Source organism: Hyperolius riggenbachi, chromosome 2 (assembly GCF_040937935.1).
Source record: "Hyperolius riggenbachi isolate aHypRig1 chromosome 2, aHypRig1.pri, whole genome shotgun sequence".
In the NCBI taxonomy this organism is placed as follows: domain Eukaryota; kingdom Metazoa; phylum Chordata; class Amphibia; order Anura; family Hyperoliidae; genus Hyperolius; species Hyperolius riggenbachi.
The window spans coordinates 564978742-564993938 of record NC_090647.1 but is presented as its reverse complement, the minus strand read 5'-3'; the positions used below and the strand labels follow the sequence as shown (position 1 = coordinate 564993938).

Below are 15197 nucleotides of genomic sequence, written 5' to 3'. Positions count from 1 at the left end.
GTAGCATGTATTATTTTAATACTATAATGGCCGAAAACTGAGAAATAATGATTTTTTTTTTTCCATTTTCTTATATTATTCCCATCAAAACGCATTTAGAATAAAATTATTCTTAACAAAAAGTATCACCCAAAGAAAGCCTAATTGGTGACAAAAAAACCCCCAAAGCATTTCAGTGTGATCAGTACTGATAAAGGTTATTGACAGATTAATGGACGCAGCGCTGAAAGGTGAAAATTGCTCTGGTTTTTAAAGAGAATCTGTATTAAAAAAAAACACCCCTTGGGGGGCTCACCTCGGGAGGGGGAAGCTTCTGGATCCTATCAAGGTTTCCCCCGTCCTCCTGTGTCCCACGGTGGTCTCGCTGTGCCCCTCTGAACAGAGAGGATGTAAATATTTACCTTCCCGGCTCCAACACAGGCGCAGTATCGGAACAAGGAAAGGTAAATATTACACAGCCTGACCTTTTTTTTTTTTTTTTTTTTTTTTTTTTTAGTAGAGAGTCTCTTTAAGGCGGACCCAAACCAAATATTATTTTTTAATTCAAAATATTTCGTTGCACCACTCTGACACATACAAAGATAAATAAACACTATGAGCATTTCAGTGCATGCTTTTCACCCTTCTCTTTTCATCACTAGGGTTATACAGGTGGCAGCCATTACTTCTGAGCTTAGTGGGAGGTTGTAGATAATGGGTGTGTTTGTCATCAGCTACCCTCCCTCACAGGGGCGTCGTCTATGTGAAATCTCACACAAGCTGAGATCACCTCCCCTGTGACATCATCAGTAGCAGTCTGTGTTTTGCTTTTTATCTCCTCCACCAGTCTGCCGGATTCTGTCCCGGCAATATGAAAGGAAGGGAGGGGTTCCTCCAATAAATGTAAAATATTTATTTGTCATCATGCAGCTGAAAAAAGGCTGCTATTTATTATTAGAAGTTAGAAAATAGATTTTATTTCTGAAATCTTGTATTTTCAATTCGGGTCCACTTTGAGGGGAAAAACCCTTGGAGGTGAAGTGGTTAACCAGTTTTTCTTTGTTTGTTTACCTCTAGGTCATTTTTTTTTTCTTTGCTCCTGTAATATGTATGAGATAATTCTGTGTACTGGTTATAGATTGTGGGGGAGAATGCAGCACCCCCTGGAGGTGAATTCGTGGATAGCCCAGTATTTATATCCTGCCTGATCTCTGCCCGACCTCCACCTCTATGCAGCTTGCGATACTTCTGATGTACATGTCTCTGTATCTCGCAGCCAGTACAGCGACAGCAAGAACCTACCGACATCTTACAGCCCACCTCCTCCACTGTCTTCTTAATGCTACCTCACATATCCGATCTCGTCACCTACATCATCGAGGGGGTCATCAACTTCGCCAAAATCATCCCCCAGTTCAGGTACATCTGTGAAATGTGTCATACATTATAGTATTTTAACTGTGTGAAACTATATGCAAATATTAGTGACTGTGGTGAGGACATTAGAGTGTAAGCTCCTCTGGTGCAGAGACTGATGGGAGTGGATCAGTGATCTCTGTACAGCGCTGTGGTATATGTCAGAGCTATATAATGTATAATAATAATAGTGTGTGACTGTGGTGAGGGCATTAGAGTGTAAGCTCCTCTGGTGCAGAGACTGATGGGAGTGGATCAGTGATCTCTGTACAGCGCTGTGGTATATGTCAGAGCTATATAATGTATAATAATAATAGTGTGTGACTGTGGTGAGGGCATTAGAGTGTAAGCTCCTCTGGTGCAGAGGCTGATGGGAATGGATCAGTGATCTCTGTACAGTGCTGTGGTATATGTCAGAGCTATATAAATGTATAATAATAGTGTGTGACTGTGGTGGGGACATTAGAGTGTAAGCTCTTCTGGTATAGAGACTGATGGGAGTGGATCAGTGATCTCTGTACAGCGCTGTGGTATATGTCAGAGCTATATAAATGTATAATAATAATAGTGTGTGATTGTGGTGAGGACAGAGTGTAAGCTCCTCTGGTGCAGAGACTGATGGGAATGGATCAGTGATCTCTGTACAGCGCTGTGGTATATGTCAGAGCTATATAAATGTATAATAATAATAGTGTGTGTGATTGTGGTAAGGACAGAGTGTAAGCTCCTCTGGCGCAGACACTGATGGGAATGGATCAGTGATCTCTGTACAGCGCTGTGGTATATGTCAGAGCTATATAAATGTATAATAATAATAGTGTGTGACTGTGGTGAGGACAGAGTGTAAGCTCCTCTGGTGCAGAGACTGATGGGAATGGATCAGTGATCTCTGTACAGCGCTGTGGTATATGTCAGAGCTATATAATGTATAATAATAATAGTGTGTGACTGTGGTGAGGACATTAGAGTGTAAGCTCTTCTGGTATAGAGACTGATGGGAGTGGATCAGTGATCTCTGTACAGCGCTGTGGTATATGTCAGAGCTATATAATGTATAATAATAATAGTGTGTGACTGTGGTGAGGACATTAGAGTGTAAGCTCCTCTGGTGCAGAGACTAATGTGAATGGATCAGTAATCTCTGTACAGCGCTGTGGAATATGTCAGAGCTATAATGTATAATAATAGTGTGTGCACCAGAGGAGCTTACACTCTAAGGTCCACACCACAGGCACACACTATTATTATGTTTTAGTACATGACTACCGGATTTGGGTCTCCGGTAATATGTATGATGGTTCTAGCCTCCAATATCTTTGTCATTAGTTGCCTTAATATTGATAATGTCAACAGTTGTCTATATAACATTGCTGTACTCGTTATTTGAATAAAACAATTTCCTTATACTGTCAAAATCCTCCAAAAAACACTTTTGGTTAATTAAAAAGATTTCAAAGGTGGGAGAGTGGCGGATGTGCTGTGGAAGGGCATTCCAGAGGAGGGGTGAGGCACATGAGAAATCTTGAATGCGAGGAGGTGATTCTAGAGGAGGACAGAAGAAAGTCATGTGCAGATCTGAGATTGCGGTTGGGTTGGTGTCTGGAAACTAGTGAGGAGATGTACCAGGGAGAGCGATTGTGGAGAACTTTGTAGGTTAGGGTTAGGAGTTTGAACTGGATCCTCTGGGTAATTGGCAGCAATGAAGAGCTTGACAGAGAGGGTCAGCAGAGGAAGAGCGGGAAGAGAGATGAATGAGATGAGCAGCCGAGTTCAGTACAGATTGGAGCGGTGTCAGTCTGTTAGTTGGTAGTCCACAAAGCACTATGTTACAATAGTCCAGACGAGATCTTGTATGAGCATGTAATAACCAGGGCTGTGGAGTCGGTACAAAAATCTTTCGACTCCGACTTCTCCGTTTATAAAACCACGACTCCAACTCCGGGTACCCAAAATGGCCCCGACTCCGACTCCTTAGTCTAATACTTAACAGGGCTGTGGATTTTGTACAAAAATCATCCGACTCCTGACTCCGACTCCTCAGTTTATGAAATCAACGACTCCGGGTGCCCAAAACTGCCCCGACTCCTCGACTCCAACTACAATTCCGACTCCACAGCCCTGGTAATAACATACAGTTAAGTCTTGAGTAAGAAAAGGATGCAAGATATGTTTTTGAGTTGGAGATGACAGGAGCTGGTTAGGGAGTGAATGTGAGGAATAAAAGAGAGGGAGGAGTCAAATATTACCCCTAAACACCATGTTTTGGGAACTGAAGTTATGCTCAAGCCAAAGGATTTGTGTTGGCCATAAATGGTATAATCCTTACACAGCACGGTTTGCTATATACTGTGTATGATACAGATATAATTCTCTCTGTTATCAGGAATCTCAGCATCGAGGACCAGATCGCTCTTCTGAAGGGCTGTGCGCTGGAGCTGTGTGTCATCCGCTTCAATACCGTGTTTAACATGAAGTCGTGTACCTGGGAGTGCGGAGACCTGACCTATAGCGTCCCTGACTTGGGGATGGGTGAGTGTCGCCGTCCCCCAGATATATACATCACACTATATAACCCTAAGGGGGCGGAGTCCAGAGGGCGGAGACAGTATAAGGCATTCCATCATTTCATTATAAATCCCCTCCCACGTGACTGGTCTTTCTGCACATATGAGGATCTGCCGATCACATTCTTCACATGTGTAATGTAAGCATGTCTGACTGGGAATGTTTTTGTTTTGTAGAAGTGAAAAGTTTTTGCAACATTACTAGTGAATAATATGAAATGGATAGAAATAATATGGATAAGACTAAGCAACTCCGTCATCTTTCCATCCAATAGCATTCGCCCTCTCTCTGTCTCGCCCTCTCTGTGTCTCGCCCTCTCTGTGTCTCGCCCTCTCTGAGTCGCCCTCTCGGTGTACTCTGTGTCCCCCTCTGTTTCTCTCACTCTCGGTGTCGCCCTTTGTATCTTGCCCTCTCTGTGTCACTGTTTTTGTCTCGCCCTCTCTGTCTCTCCCTCTTGGTGTAGCACTCTGTGTTTCGCCCTCTCTGAGTCGCCCTCTGTGTCTCGCCCTCTCTGTGTCTCACCCTCTTTGTCTCGCCCTCTCTGTGTCTCGCCCTCTCTGTGTCTCGCCCTCTCTGTGTCTCGCCCTCTCTGTGTCTCGCCCTCTCTGTGTCTCGCCCTCTCTGTGTCTCGCCCTCTCTGTGTCTCGCCCTCTCTGTCGCCCTCTCTGTGTCTCGCCCTCTCTGTCTCGCCCTCCCTGTCTCGCCCTCTGTCTCACCCTCTCTGTCTCACCCTCTGTGTCTTGCCCCTCTGAGTCGCCCTCTGTGTCTCGCCCTCTCTGAATCGCCCTCTCGGTGTCCTCTGTGTCCCCCTCTGTTTCTCTCACTCTCGGTGTCGCCCTTTCTGTGTCACTGTTTTTGTCTCGCCCTCTTGGTGTGGCACTCTGCATCTCATTCTCTGTGTCTCACCCTCTCTGTGTCTCACCCTCTCTGTGTCTCACCCTCTCTGTGTCTCACCCTCTCTGTGTCTCACCCTCTCTGTGTCTCGCCCTCTGTGTCTCTCGCCCTCTGTGTCTCTCGCCCTCTGTGTCTCTCGCCCTCTGTGTCTCTCGCCCTCTGAGTCGCGCTCTCTGTGTCTCCCTCTGTCTCGCCCTCTGTGTCTCTCGCCCTCTGTGTCTCTCGCCCTCTGAGTCGCGCTCTCTGTGTCTCCCTCTGTCTCACCCTCTCTGTCTCGCCCTCTGTCTCACCCTCTCTGTGTCGCCCTCTCTGTGTCTCCCTCTGTCTCACCCTCTCTGTGTCGCCCTCTCTGTGTCTCCCTCTGTCTCACCCTCTCTGTCTCACCCTCTCTGTCTCACCCTCTCTGTGTCGCCCTCTCTGTGTCTCCCTCTCTGTGTCTCCCTCTGTCTCACCCTCTCTGTCTCACCCTCTCTGCGTCGCCCTCTCTGTCTCGCCCTCTCTGTGTCGCCCTCTGTCTCACCCTCTCTGTGTCGCCCTCTTGGTGTGGCACTCTGTGTCTCGCCCTCTCTGAGTCACCCTCTGTGTCTCGCCCTCTGCGTCTCATTTTCTGTGTCTCACCCTCTCTGTCTCGCTCTTTGTGTCTCGCCCTCTCTGTCTCGCTCTTTGTGTCTCGCCCTCTCTGTGTCTCGCCCTCTCTGTGTCTCGCCCTCTCGGTCTCTCCCTCTGTCTTGCCCTCTCTGTCTTGCCCTCTCTGTGTCGCCCTCTCTGTCTCGCCCTCTCTGTGTCGCCCTCTGTCTCGCCCTCTCTGTCTCGCCCTCTGTCTCGCCCTCTCTGTCTCACCCTCTCTGTCTCGCCCTCTCTGTCTCGCCCTCTCTGTCTCGCCCTCTCTGTCTTTCCCTCTCTCTCACCCTCTCTGTGTCTCCCTCTGTCTCGCCCTCTCTGTGTCTCCCTCTGTCTCGCCCTCTCTGTGTCTCCCTCTGTCTCGCCCTCTGTCTCACCCTCTCTGTGTCTCTCCCTCTGTCTCACCCTCTCTGTGTCTCTCCCTCTGTGTCGCCCTCTCTGTCTCGCCCTCTCTGTCTCGCCCTCTCTGTCTCGCCCTCTGTGTCGCCCTCTCTGTCTCGCCCTCTCTGTCTCGCCCTCTCTGTGTCGCCCTCTCTGTGTCGCCCTCTCTGTGTCGCCCTCTCTGTGTCGCCCTCTCTGTCTCGCCCTCTCTGTCTTGCCCTCTCTGTCTCGCCCTCTCTCTCGCCCTCTCTGTCTCGCCCTCTGTCTCTCTCTCTCTGTCTCTCCCTCTGTGGTGCCCTCTCTGTCTCGCCCTCTCTCTCACCCTCTCTGTCTCGCCCTCTGTCTCTCTCTGTGTGTCGCCCTCTCTCTCACCCTCTCTCTGTCTCGCCCTCTCTGTCTCACCCTCTCTGTCTCACCCTCTCTGTCTCACCCTCTGTGTCGCCCTGTAGCGGGGTTCCGCCAGCTCTTCCTGGAGCCTCTGGTGCGTGTACACAGCATGCTGAAGAAGCTGAAGCTGAGGAACGAGGAGTACGCTCTCATGCAGGCCATCTCCCTCTTCTCCTCAGGTACCTCTGTTACCTTCCTGCTTTTATTCTGTGCAGAACGAGGTTCTCCGGTGCTGGAGGCCACCCCAGTATAGGTAGCCAGATGTGCCCCCAAGTATTAAGCAGGCTCCACCCACGGTTTAGATTTAGGCATATTTGCTCCTTATGTTATGTAGCCCCCCCCCCCCATATTATTTTTCAATATTAGGTAGCCCCTCCTCCCCAGGTTAGCCAGATGTGGCCCCAGTATAGGTGGCTTCACTCACCAAGTTATATAGCCAGATGCACCTCCAGTATTAGGCCAGAAATAGGTGAAGCGGCGTAGAAGGGCTGCAGAATTTACTCCCCTCTTGGCTCCGGGATCTGATCGCAGCGTCTCCTCTCTATGGCTCCCACCACTGGTGCAGGTAATGAGAGCTGCCACTAGAGGGAGTCATAGAGAAGAGATGCTGCAACATGGCTGAAGAGATTCCAGTGCCAAGAGGTGAGTAACTTCTACAGCGCTCCACCCACAACTCTACAATGGTCGGGTGAGGAGGGGTCTGGTGCCTACTGAGCCTCTGCCTCGGCCCCACCCTGCATACTGTGGCCTCAAGGTTCTTCTCCCAGAGGCTGGTGCCTACTGAGCCTCTGCCTCGACCCCACCCTGCATACTGTGGCCTCAAGGCTTTGCTCCCAGAGGCTGGTGCCTACTGAGTCTCTGCCTCGGCCCCACCCTGCATACTGTGGCCTCAAGGCTTTGCTCCCAGAGGCTGGTGCCTACTGAGTCTCTGCCTCGGCCCCACCCTGCATACTGTGGCCTCAAGGCTTTGTTCTCAGAGGCTGCTGCTTACTGAGACTCTGCCATGCCCATCCATGTATATTGTGGCCTCAAGGCTCATCTCCCAGAGGCTGCTGCCTACTGAGCCTCTGCCTTGGCCCCCGCCCTGCATACTGTGCCCTCAAGGCTCTGCTCCCAGAGGCTGCTGCCTACTGAGCCTCAGCCCGGCCCTGTGTACTGTGGTGAATGGAAATCGCCCATTCACTATTACTTGCAGTTTCCATGGATACACAAGGCTAAAACCAACATTTGTGTGAAAAACTAAACCCAGTGAATCAGATTTCCAGCTGCCAATGGTTGCTCATCTAGGGAGTCCCTAATAACGCTATATTGGTCAATAACATCATGACAAGCATCGTGTGTAGCATGGAGGATCATGTGATCACTCTGATCAGCTGACATTTTGTCTTTCCTGTGCTGTAGATCGCCCCGGCGTCACCGACCACAAAACCATCAATAAGATCCAGGAAGACTTTGCCCTGACGCTGGTGGCGTACATAGAGGCGGAGCGGCAGCCGGCGGAGGAAAGCAGGTGAGCGGAGATCTGGCAGACACGCCATTCTCAAATCTCTCATATTCTGAGCTAAAAAACAGCTGCCAAGCTTTGGGGACGTCCAGGACCTCTTCATCCCCCTGGTTCTGTGAAAAGTGATATGAGAGCCACAGATGACAAAAAACACCCATTGCCTGTAATTACAGCTATCAATGCAGGCCGTGCCCCCAAGCCAAGGCTCTGGCAAATGGGAGGGATTCATCTCTGTGTTTAAAGGAGAACTGTAGTGAGAGGTATGTGGAGGCTGCCATATTTAGTTCCTTTTAAGAAATACCAGTTGCCTGGCTGTCCTGCTGGTCCTCTGCCTCTTTTAGCCATAGCCCCTTAACAAGCATGCAGCAGATCAGGTGTTTCTGACATTATTGTTAGCTCTAACAAGATTAGCTGCATGCTTGTTCCTGGTGCAATTCACACGCTGCTGCAGCCAAATAGATCAGCAGGGCTGCCAGGCAACTGGTATTATTTAAAAGGAACTAAATATGGCAGCCTCCATATTCTTCTCGCTACAGTTGTCCTTTAAAGCAGATCCTATTATTCCAGGAGAACATTTTTTTAAGTAACAGCAGATGTAGCACAGATGATCAGATAGACACAGTCCAGATTATCATTAGTCCAGGTCCTGTGCTGAAGTGAAGAACTATTTCAGCTGCAGCTCCGCCTCCATTCACGTCTATCTCCCGTAGATCTCCGCCTCCTCCCGCCCCACTCAGTCTTCCCTCACTGAGAGGGGCGGGGAGGAGGCGGATAACCGCGGGAGATAAGAAGTGAATGAAGGCGGAGCTACAGCCCAAAGCTCTGCCTCCCCCGGCAACAAAATCCAAAGTCGTGGATTTTTGCCTCAGTGTTTGGGGGTGATTAGGGCTCGTTTTGCCGCGGGATATCGGCGGTTAAGCGAATACATTAGTGGTCAACAAGACTGGCTAATAAAAAGGGTCATTTTCAGAGGCTTCAGAGTCTCTTTAAAGAGAATCTGTATTGTTAAAATCGCACAAAAGTAAACATACCAGTGCGTTAGGGGACATCTCCTATTCCCCTCTGTCACAATTTCGCTGCTCCCCGCCGCATTAAAAGTGGTTAAAAACAGTTTTTAAAAGTTTGTTTATAAACAAACAAAATGGCCACCAAAACAGGAATTAGGTTGATGTACAGTATGTCCACACATAGAAAATACAACCATACACAAGCAGGCTGTATACACCCTTCCTTTTGAATCTCAAGAGATCATTTGTGTGTTTCTTTCCCCCTGCAGCTATCTTCCACTGAAGTGTCAGGCTGTTTCTTCCTGTAGAGTGCAGACAGCTCTGCCTGTATGTAATTCCTCTGTATGTGAAAGCCCAGCCAGCTCAGAGGAGGATTTCCAGCTTGTAAAAGATAAGAGAGAAGAGAGAAGCTGTCCTAATCTAAATAATACACAGGCAGTGTGCAGAGAGGGGCCTGGAGGGGGGAGATGCATCACAGAACCACAACACTGAAGAACTTGGCAGCCTTCCAGACACAGGCTGACAAGTCTGACAAGAGAAAGATACGTTGATTTATTACAGAGATGGTGATAGTAGAACGTGCTGCAGTAAGCCAGAACACATTAGAATAGCTTTTGGAACTTGTAGGATGATAAAAAACAGGATGCAATTTTTGTTACGGAGTCTCTTTAAGCCCCATATACAATTAGGCTATTGAGATCTAGATCCCTTCCCTATACCCTCAACTAGAAATGCTGCGATTTGCATTAAACCCCCCACCAACTCAACAAGTTTCACCCCTTTAATTGGAGGCTTCATCAGGAGAAATGGTGCAAAGTGCATAGATAGTTGTATACAGTATATTGTATTTTTTTTTTGAATGCTATTTTTGCACCCTTAGCACTTTGCACCCTTTCTCCTGATGAAGCCTCCAATTAGTATTTGCATTTATAAATATGTGTGTTTATTTATGTTTATAGATAATTGCAGTTGGTTCCGTCTTTCTTTTTTTCCTTGTCTGCCAGTAGTTATGATGATGACCTGCAGGCTCACGGTGAATTTTTGAACTTCTCACTTTACAATGTACTGATTTATTATTCCCTCTATTACTGTCTTTCTGTAAAGTTCCTCTTACAGTGGTCACCGCAGCAGTAAGGAGAAGGACTGTGAGGTGAAATCGCTCGCGTTAGTAAATTCAGGGCGATATTTCACACAAGCCTCAGAAAGATCTTCTCATTTATAATGACCACGGAGTGCAGTTCCCGGTATGAGGGGATTTGTCTCTGAGCCGTGTCTATGTGCAGATAAATGGCGGCACCTGCAGGAAGTGGGTGGGGCTAGAACATCGCAGCTGCTGGAGGCGGAGCCTATTTTCCCTTGTCTTTATTGACCTGGGTTGTGATTTGTCGTTTGCAGGTTTTTGTTTGCAAAGATCACGGAGTGTCTGACGGAACTCCGCTCGATGAATGATGAACACAGCAAGCAGGTGCTCCAAACCTGGGACATCCAGCCGGACTGCACCCCCCTCATGCTGGAGGTCTTCAGCCAACTGCAAGAGTGACTTGCACCCGCCAGCAGGGGGGTGGGATCACGCAACAATCTGTCCAATCAGGGAGCAGACAGACTTCTGGACGTTGCCAGGGGTTCCTCAGCTGGTGTACAGAGCGCCACCTACAGACGATATCACTTACCTGAAACACTAAACGTTCTCACAGAGCGATGCTGCTTCTCTCTCTCAACAGAAACGGGTACCGGAATCGATTTACGAATGTGAATTCTCGGCCATTGCACAATTTCTGCTCTCAAAGCGTGAAGTTTGGCCTCAGAACAATCGCTGATCAGGGAAACCGATCTGCTGGATGTCCAGGAACCGCTGATGCCTATCCACAGACTCGCAAGCTGCACGGGTGTGGTGGGAACCACCCACTGCCCAAACGGCAGCCAATCGGCTGCAACCACGAGCCAACAGTCCAGTGTCTGGAGCTCCAGATATACCTATTACAAAGCAGTGACCTCAGTATCACCCTCTCAAGTATGCAAATGATATGCAAATGTGGCTGGTCATCTGGCCTGGTGGATTAAAGGCTCAGTCACCCCAAAGGTGACACTTGTTATAGTTGGGGGAGTATTCTTCTCTCTTGTGGGCTCTAGTGTGAGATCTACCAACCAACCATAATTCCTGCGCCTCTTGGTTTCTAGCTCCTTAGTCTCCTTAGAAACCACACAGTTCTGTTCCTGGACCTCATGGTTTAGTTCTTGGGCCTCATGGTTCAATTTCTGAGCCTCATGGTTCAGTTCTTGGGCCTTGTTGTTCAGATTCCGGGGCCTTGCGGTCCAGCTACTGGACCTCACGGTTCAGATCCTGGGCCCCGTGGGTCAGATCCTGGGACTTGTAGTTCACTTTCTGGGCCTTGTGGTTCTTTCATGTGGTGTTCCTTCTCCAACTGAATTTTCCATAATGTAAAATGTAATATGAATATTATTATAAATAATATATAAATGGGAAGTCCAGCGGGGGCGGTACCCTTGGCCATGGGTGTGGCAGGTATGCAAAGCTGGGATCTCAGAAATGCAGAGATTTCTCCGCTGAAGTCCACAAGAGATGTTAGAAGCCATTAATATAGTTTAACTCTTCAGCCTCCACCAAACATTGAAATGTCCATTCTCAGTAAACCTGGTTAATGAGATGTTATTAATTTATTATTGTTATTTGATGTACCCCATGTTTGTTTCTTACTCTGTACAGCGCCACGGAATATGTTGGCGCTTTATAAATCAATGCTAATGTCGTCTTTTATGCATATTGTATCCACCTTGAAATGGAGCCAGTCGGACGCATGTGGTGCTGATATTCATTGGCCCAATTTCAGTTTGCATATAATTTGCATGCAGAAGTAATTAGCATATCATTGTCCCTCTCTAGCTGAGGGTAGAGTGACGTATAAATGACCGCAGGGAGCTTTAAAGAGAAACTCCAACCAAGAATTGAACTTTTTCCCAATCAGTAGCTGATACCCCATTTTACATGAGAAAGACAATGATTTTCACAAACAGACCATCAGGGGGCGCTGTGTGACTGATTTTGTGCTGAAACCCCTCCCACAAGAGGCTCTGAATACCGCGGTACTGCTGGCAAACTGCCACAATGTAACAATGTTCAGAGACAGGAAATAGCTGTTATTAGCTGTCTGTAACAGACAGAGCAGCTAGAAGCAGCTAAATAACCTGCCCACAGTAACAATGTCACCATGTAATAAATGTCAGAATGTGAATCTGGGAGAGGAAAGATTTTACAATGAGCAAACACTGACTAAATCATTTATACATAATTATGGTAAAAAATGAAGCACTTTTTTTACTACATTATTTTCACTGGAGTTCCTCTTTAAGAAGTCCTCCGACCTAGTCACACTCCTAATCTATGACCACATGGACCAACTGACCATTTACATTCCATTACTGGGCCTGAGATGCCCCAGGCTGGAAGAACATGGGTGATGCAGCAATCCTGGTCTGGACTTGTGCGCTGGGGAAGGTCTGCAGCTTCTGCCCGGGTCACATCAGAACGAGGGCTGTGTAGTGACAGATATGTACAGCTTGGAAGGTATTTTGTGATCCATCCAGAAGCAGTTAGATTTACTGCAAACCATTCTCAGTGTCGGTGTGACTGCGATTACACGGCCGCTATATCGCTGAGCGCTCAGCCATCCTCGCTATATCCTTATATGACCCAGGAAAGGGCTTCAGACGTTTGTCACCTCAGAACTGACACTCTATAATAAATCCTGGCGCGATTGCTTTTCTAACGTTCTCCAGCATAGAAGCTTCAGTAAATCGCGCTGATTGGCCTCTCTCTCTCTCTCTCTCTCTCTCTCTCTCTCTCTCTCTCTCTATATCCTGTAAAGGGACATTCCAGCCAAATGGTTGTTTTTTTTTCTTTTTTATGGGATTGAAACTTGCATTTTTATGACTGTCTCCACCCCAATGGGCAAGTTTTCCCTGCACTTCCTGTTGTGTTGGCAGCAGCAGGAAGGGGAGGAGCTGCTGCACTGGATCACAGGCACCAGTAATGGCACATGGCAAAGCAGGGAATGGATGGAGTCTGTCAGTTGTTATTGCTGCCAGTGTCTGGGTTCCCTCTATTACAATCCCCCCCATTTCCTGAGGTGTCACACAGATTAAAGTGTCCAAATAGTCAACGCAGAAATGTTCATACAAAAGTCACCTTGCTGCGCCGCACTATAAAATCTCCTGTGAAGCAATGTTCATGTTTCTGCAGGTTCGCTGCAGTATGGACGACTCAAAGAACTTTCTGCTGCGCTTTCCCCTATTTTCAGATAACCCCTGAGAACACAGAGCTCCGCCCATATACAGTGCATCCGGAAAGTATTCACAGTGCATCACTTTCTCCACAATCTGCTATGTTACAGCCTTATTCTAAAATGGAATCAGAATTCTAAACAAAACACCCCATAATGACAACGTGAAAAAAGTTTGAGATTTTAGCAAATATTTATTAAAAATATGGTGAAAGCACATGTACATAAGTATTCACAGCCTTTGCCATGAAGCTCAAAATTGAGCTCAGGTGCGTCCTGTTCCCCCTGATCAATTAAGCTGCATAAACATCTCAAGGATGGAGTCCACCTGTGGTGAATTAAGTTGATTGGACATGATTTGGAGAGTCACACGCCTGTCTAAAGAAGGTCCTACAGGGACAGTTCATGTCAGAGCACAAACCAAGCATGAAGTCAAAGGAATAGTCTGTAGACCTCAGAGGAAGGATTGTCTCGAGGCACAAATCTGGGGAAAGTCACAGAAAAATTTCTGCTGCTTTGAAGGCCCCAATGAGCACAGTTGCCTCCATAATCCGTATGTGGAAGAAGTTCAGTAGCACCAGGACTCTTCCTAGAACTAACCGGCCATCTAAACTGAGTGATCGAGGACAAGGGCCTTAGTCGGGGAGGTGACCAAGAACCCGATGGTCACTCTGTCAGAGGTCATCTGTGGTGAGAGGAGAACCTTCCAGGAGGACAACCATCACTGCAGAAATACACCAATCAGGCCTGTACAGTAGAGTGGTCAGACAAAAGCCACTCCGTCGTAAGTAAAAAGGCACATGGCAGCCCGACTGGAGTTTGCCAAAAGGCACCTGAAGGACTCTGGTCTCAGACCATGAGGAAAAAAATGATTTGGTGTGATGAGACAAAGATTGAACTCTATGGTGTAACCGCCAGGCGTCACATTTGGAGGAAACCAGGTACTGCTCATCACCAGGCCAATATCATCCCTACAGTAAAGCTGGTGGCAGCAGCATGCGATGAGGAGGTTTTTCAGCGTTGAACTCCGACTTAGGCGACAGTTCATCTTTCAGCAGGACAATGACCCTAAGCACACAGCCAAGAGCTCAAAGATGAGGTTCAAGGCAACTCTGTGATTGTCCTTGAGTGGCCCAGCCAGAGCCCAGACTTAAATCCCATTGAACATCTCTGGAGAGATCTTACAATGTCTGTGCACCGACACTTCCCATCCAACCTGATGGAGCTTGAGAGGTGCTGCAAAGAGGAATGGGTGACACTGGCCAAGGATAGGTGTGCCAAGCTGGTGGCGTCACATTCACAAAGACTTGGCTGTAATTGCTGCCAAAGGAGCATCGACAAAGTATTGAGCAAAGGCTGTGAAAACTTCTGTACATGGGATTTCTCAGGTTTTTTTTTTTTCATGTTGTCATTCTGGGATGTTGGGTGTAAAATTTGAATTGTATCCATTTTGGAATAAGGCTGTAACATAACAAAATGTGGGGAAAGTGAATACTTTCCGGTTGCACTGTAGCGTTGTTTACAAACGTCATGCCACACGTGCACAGATCCCTCGTGATGGTGCAGAAACGTGGACAGGGATGGGCTTCCAAATCAGCAGCCACTCGAAACCGTGATTAAAATGAGGCTTAATTGCCTCAGGTGTGTGCATGGGAGACGGGGTTAATTACCCAGAAGTCCGCTGGCCTCTATGCGTATCACACGTCCAGTGGGATGCGTTCCACGACTCACTACCGCGCACTTCCTTCGAGCCATAGGGAGGCAGTGCGCAGTAGTGAGTCTTGCAAGTCGCCCCATGAGCCGCGTACGAGACGTGTGATACGCATAGAAGCGCACGGACTTCGGGGTAATTAACCCCCTGTCTCCCATGCACACACCTGAGGCAATTAAGCCTCATTTTAATCACGGTTTTGAGTGGCTTCTGTTTCGAAAGCCCATCACCGGCTTGTGGACACACCACAGCAGACTCCTCCCCAGCAGCTAACCATCTCCATCCTTCACCTTTGATGATTCTAACCTCTATGTCTCCTTACAGACGCTCCTCAGGGTTACGCATATGTGCATGTCTGACAGGGATAATCTCAGGAATTGTGATGTCACTAATCGCGGGACCAATCGCCTTCACAGGAATCACTTCTGACACTG

The 15197-nt window shown here is 47.8% G+C and overlaps 1 protein-coding gene across 2 annotated transcripts in view; it reads left to right on the top strand.

The window, feature by feature from the left end:
* Positions 1 to 11420, top strand: part of NR1I2 (nuclear receptor subfamily 1 group I member 2) — a 95181-nt gene extending 83761 nt beyond the window's left edge. For both annotated transcript variants that reach the window (XM_068270970.1, XM_068270971.1), the window contains exons 5-9: positions 1256 to 1398; positions 3779 to 3924; positions 6306 to 6422; positions 7645 to 7753; positions 10150 to 11420. In XM_068270970.1, the coding sequence (XP_068127071.1) occupies positions 1256 to 1398; positions 3779 to 3924; positions 6306 to 6422; positions 7645 to 7753; positions 10150 to 10294 (660 nt within the window). In that variant the 3' untranslated portion in view covers positions 10295 to 11420. The remainder of the gene's footprint in view (positions 1 to 1255; positions 1399 to 3778; positions 3925 to 6305; positions 6423 to 7644; positions 7754 to 10149) is intronic.
* Positions 11421 to 15197: the final 3777 nt, after the last annotated feature.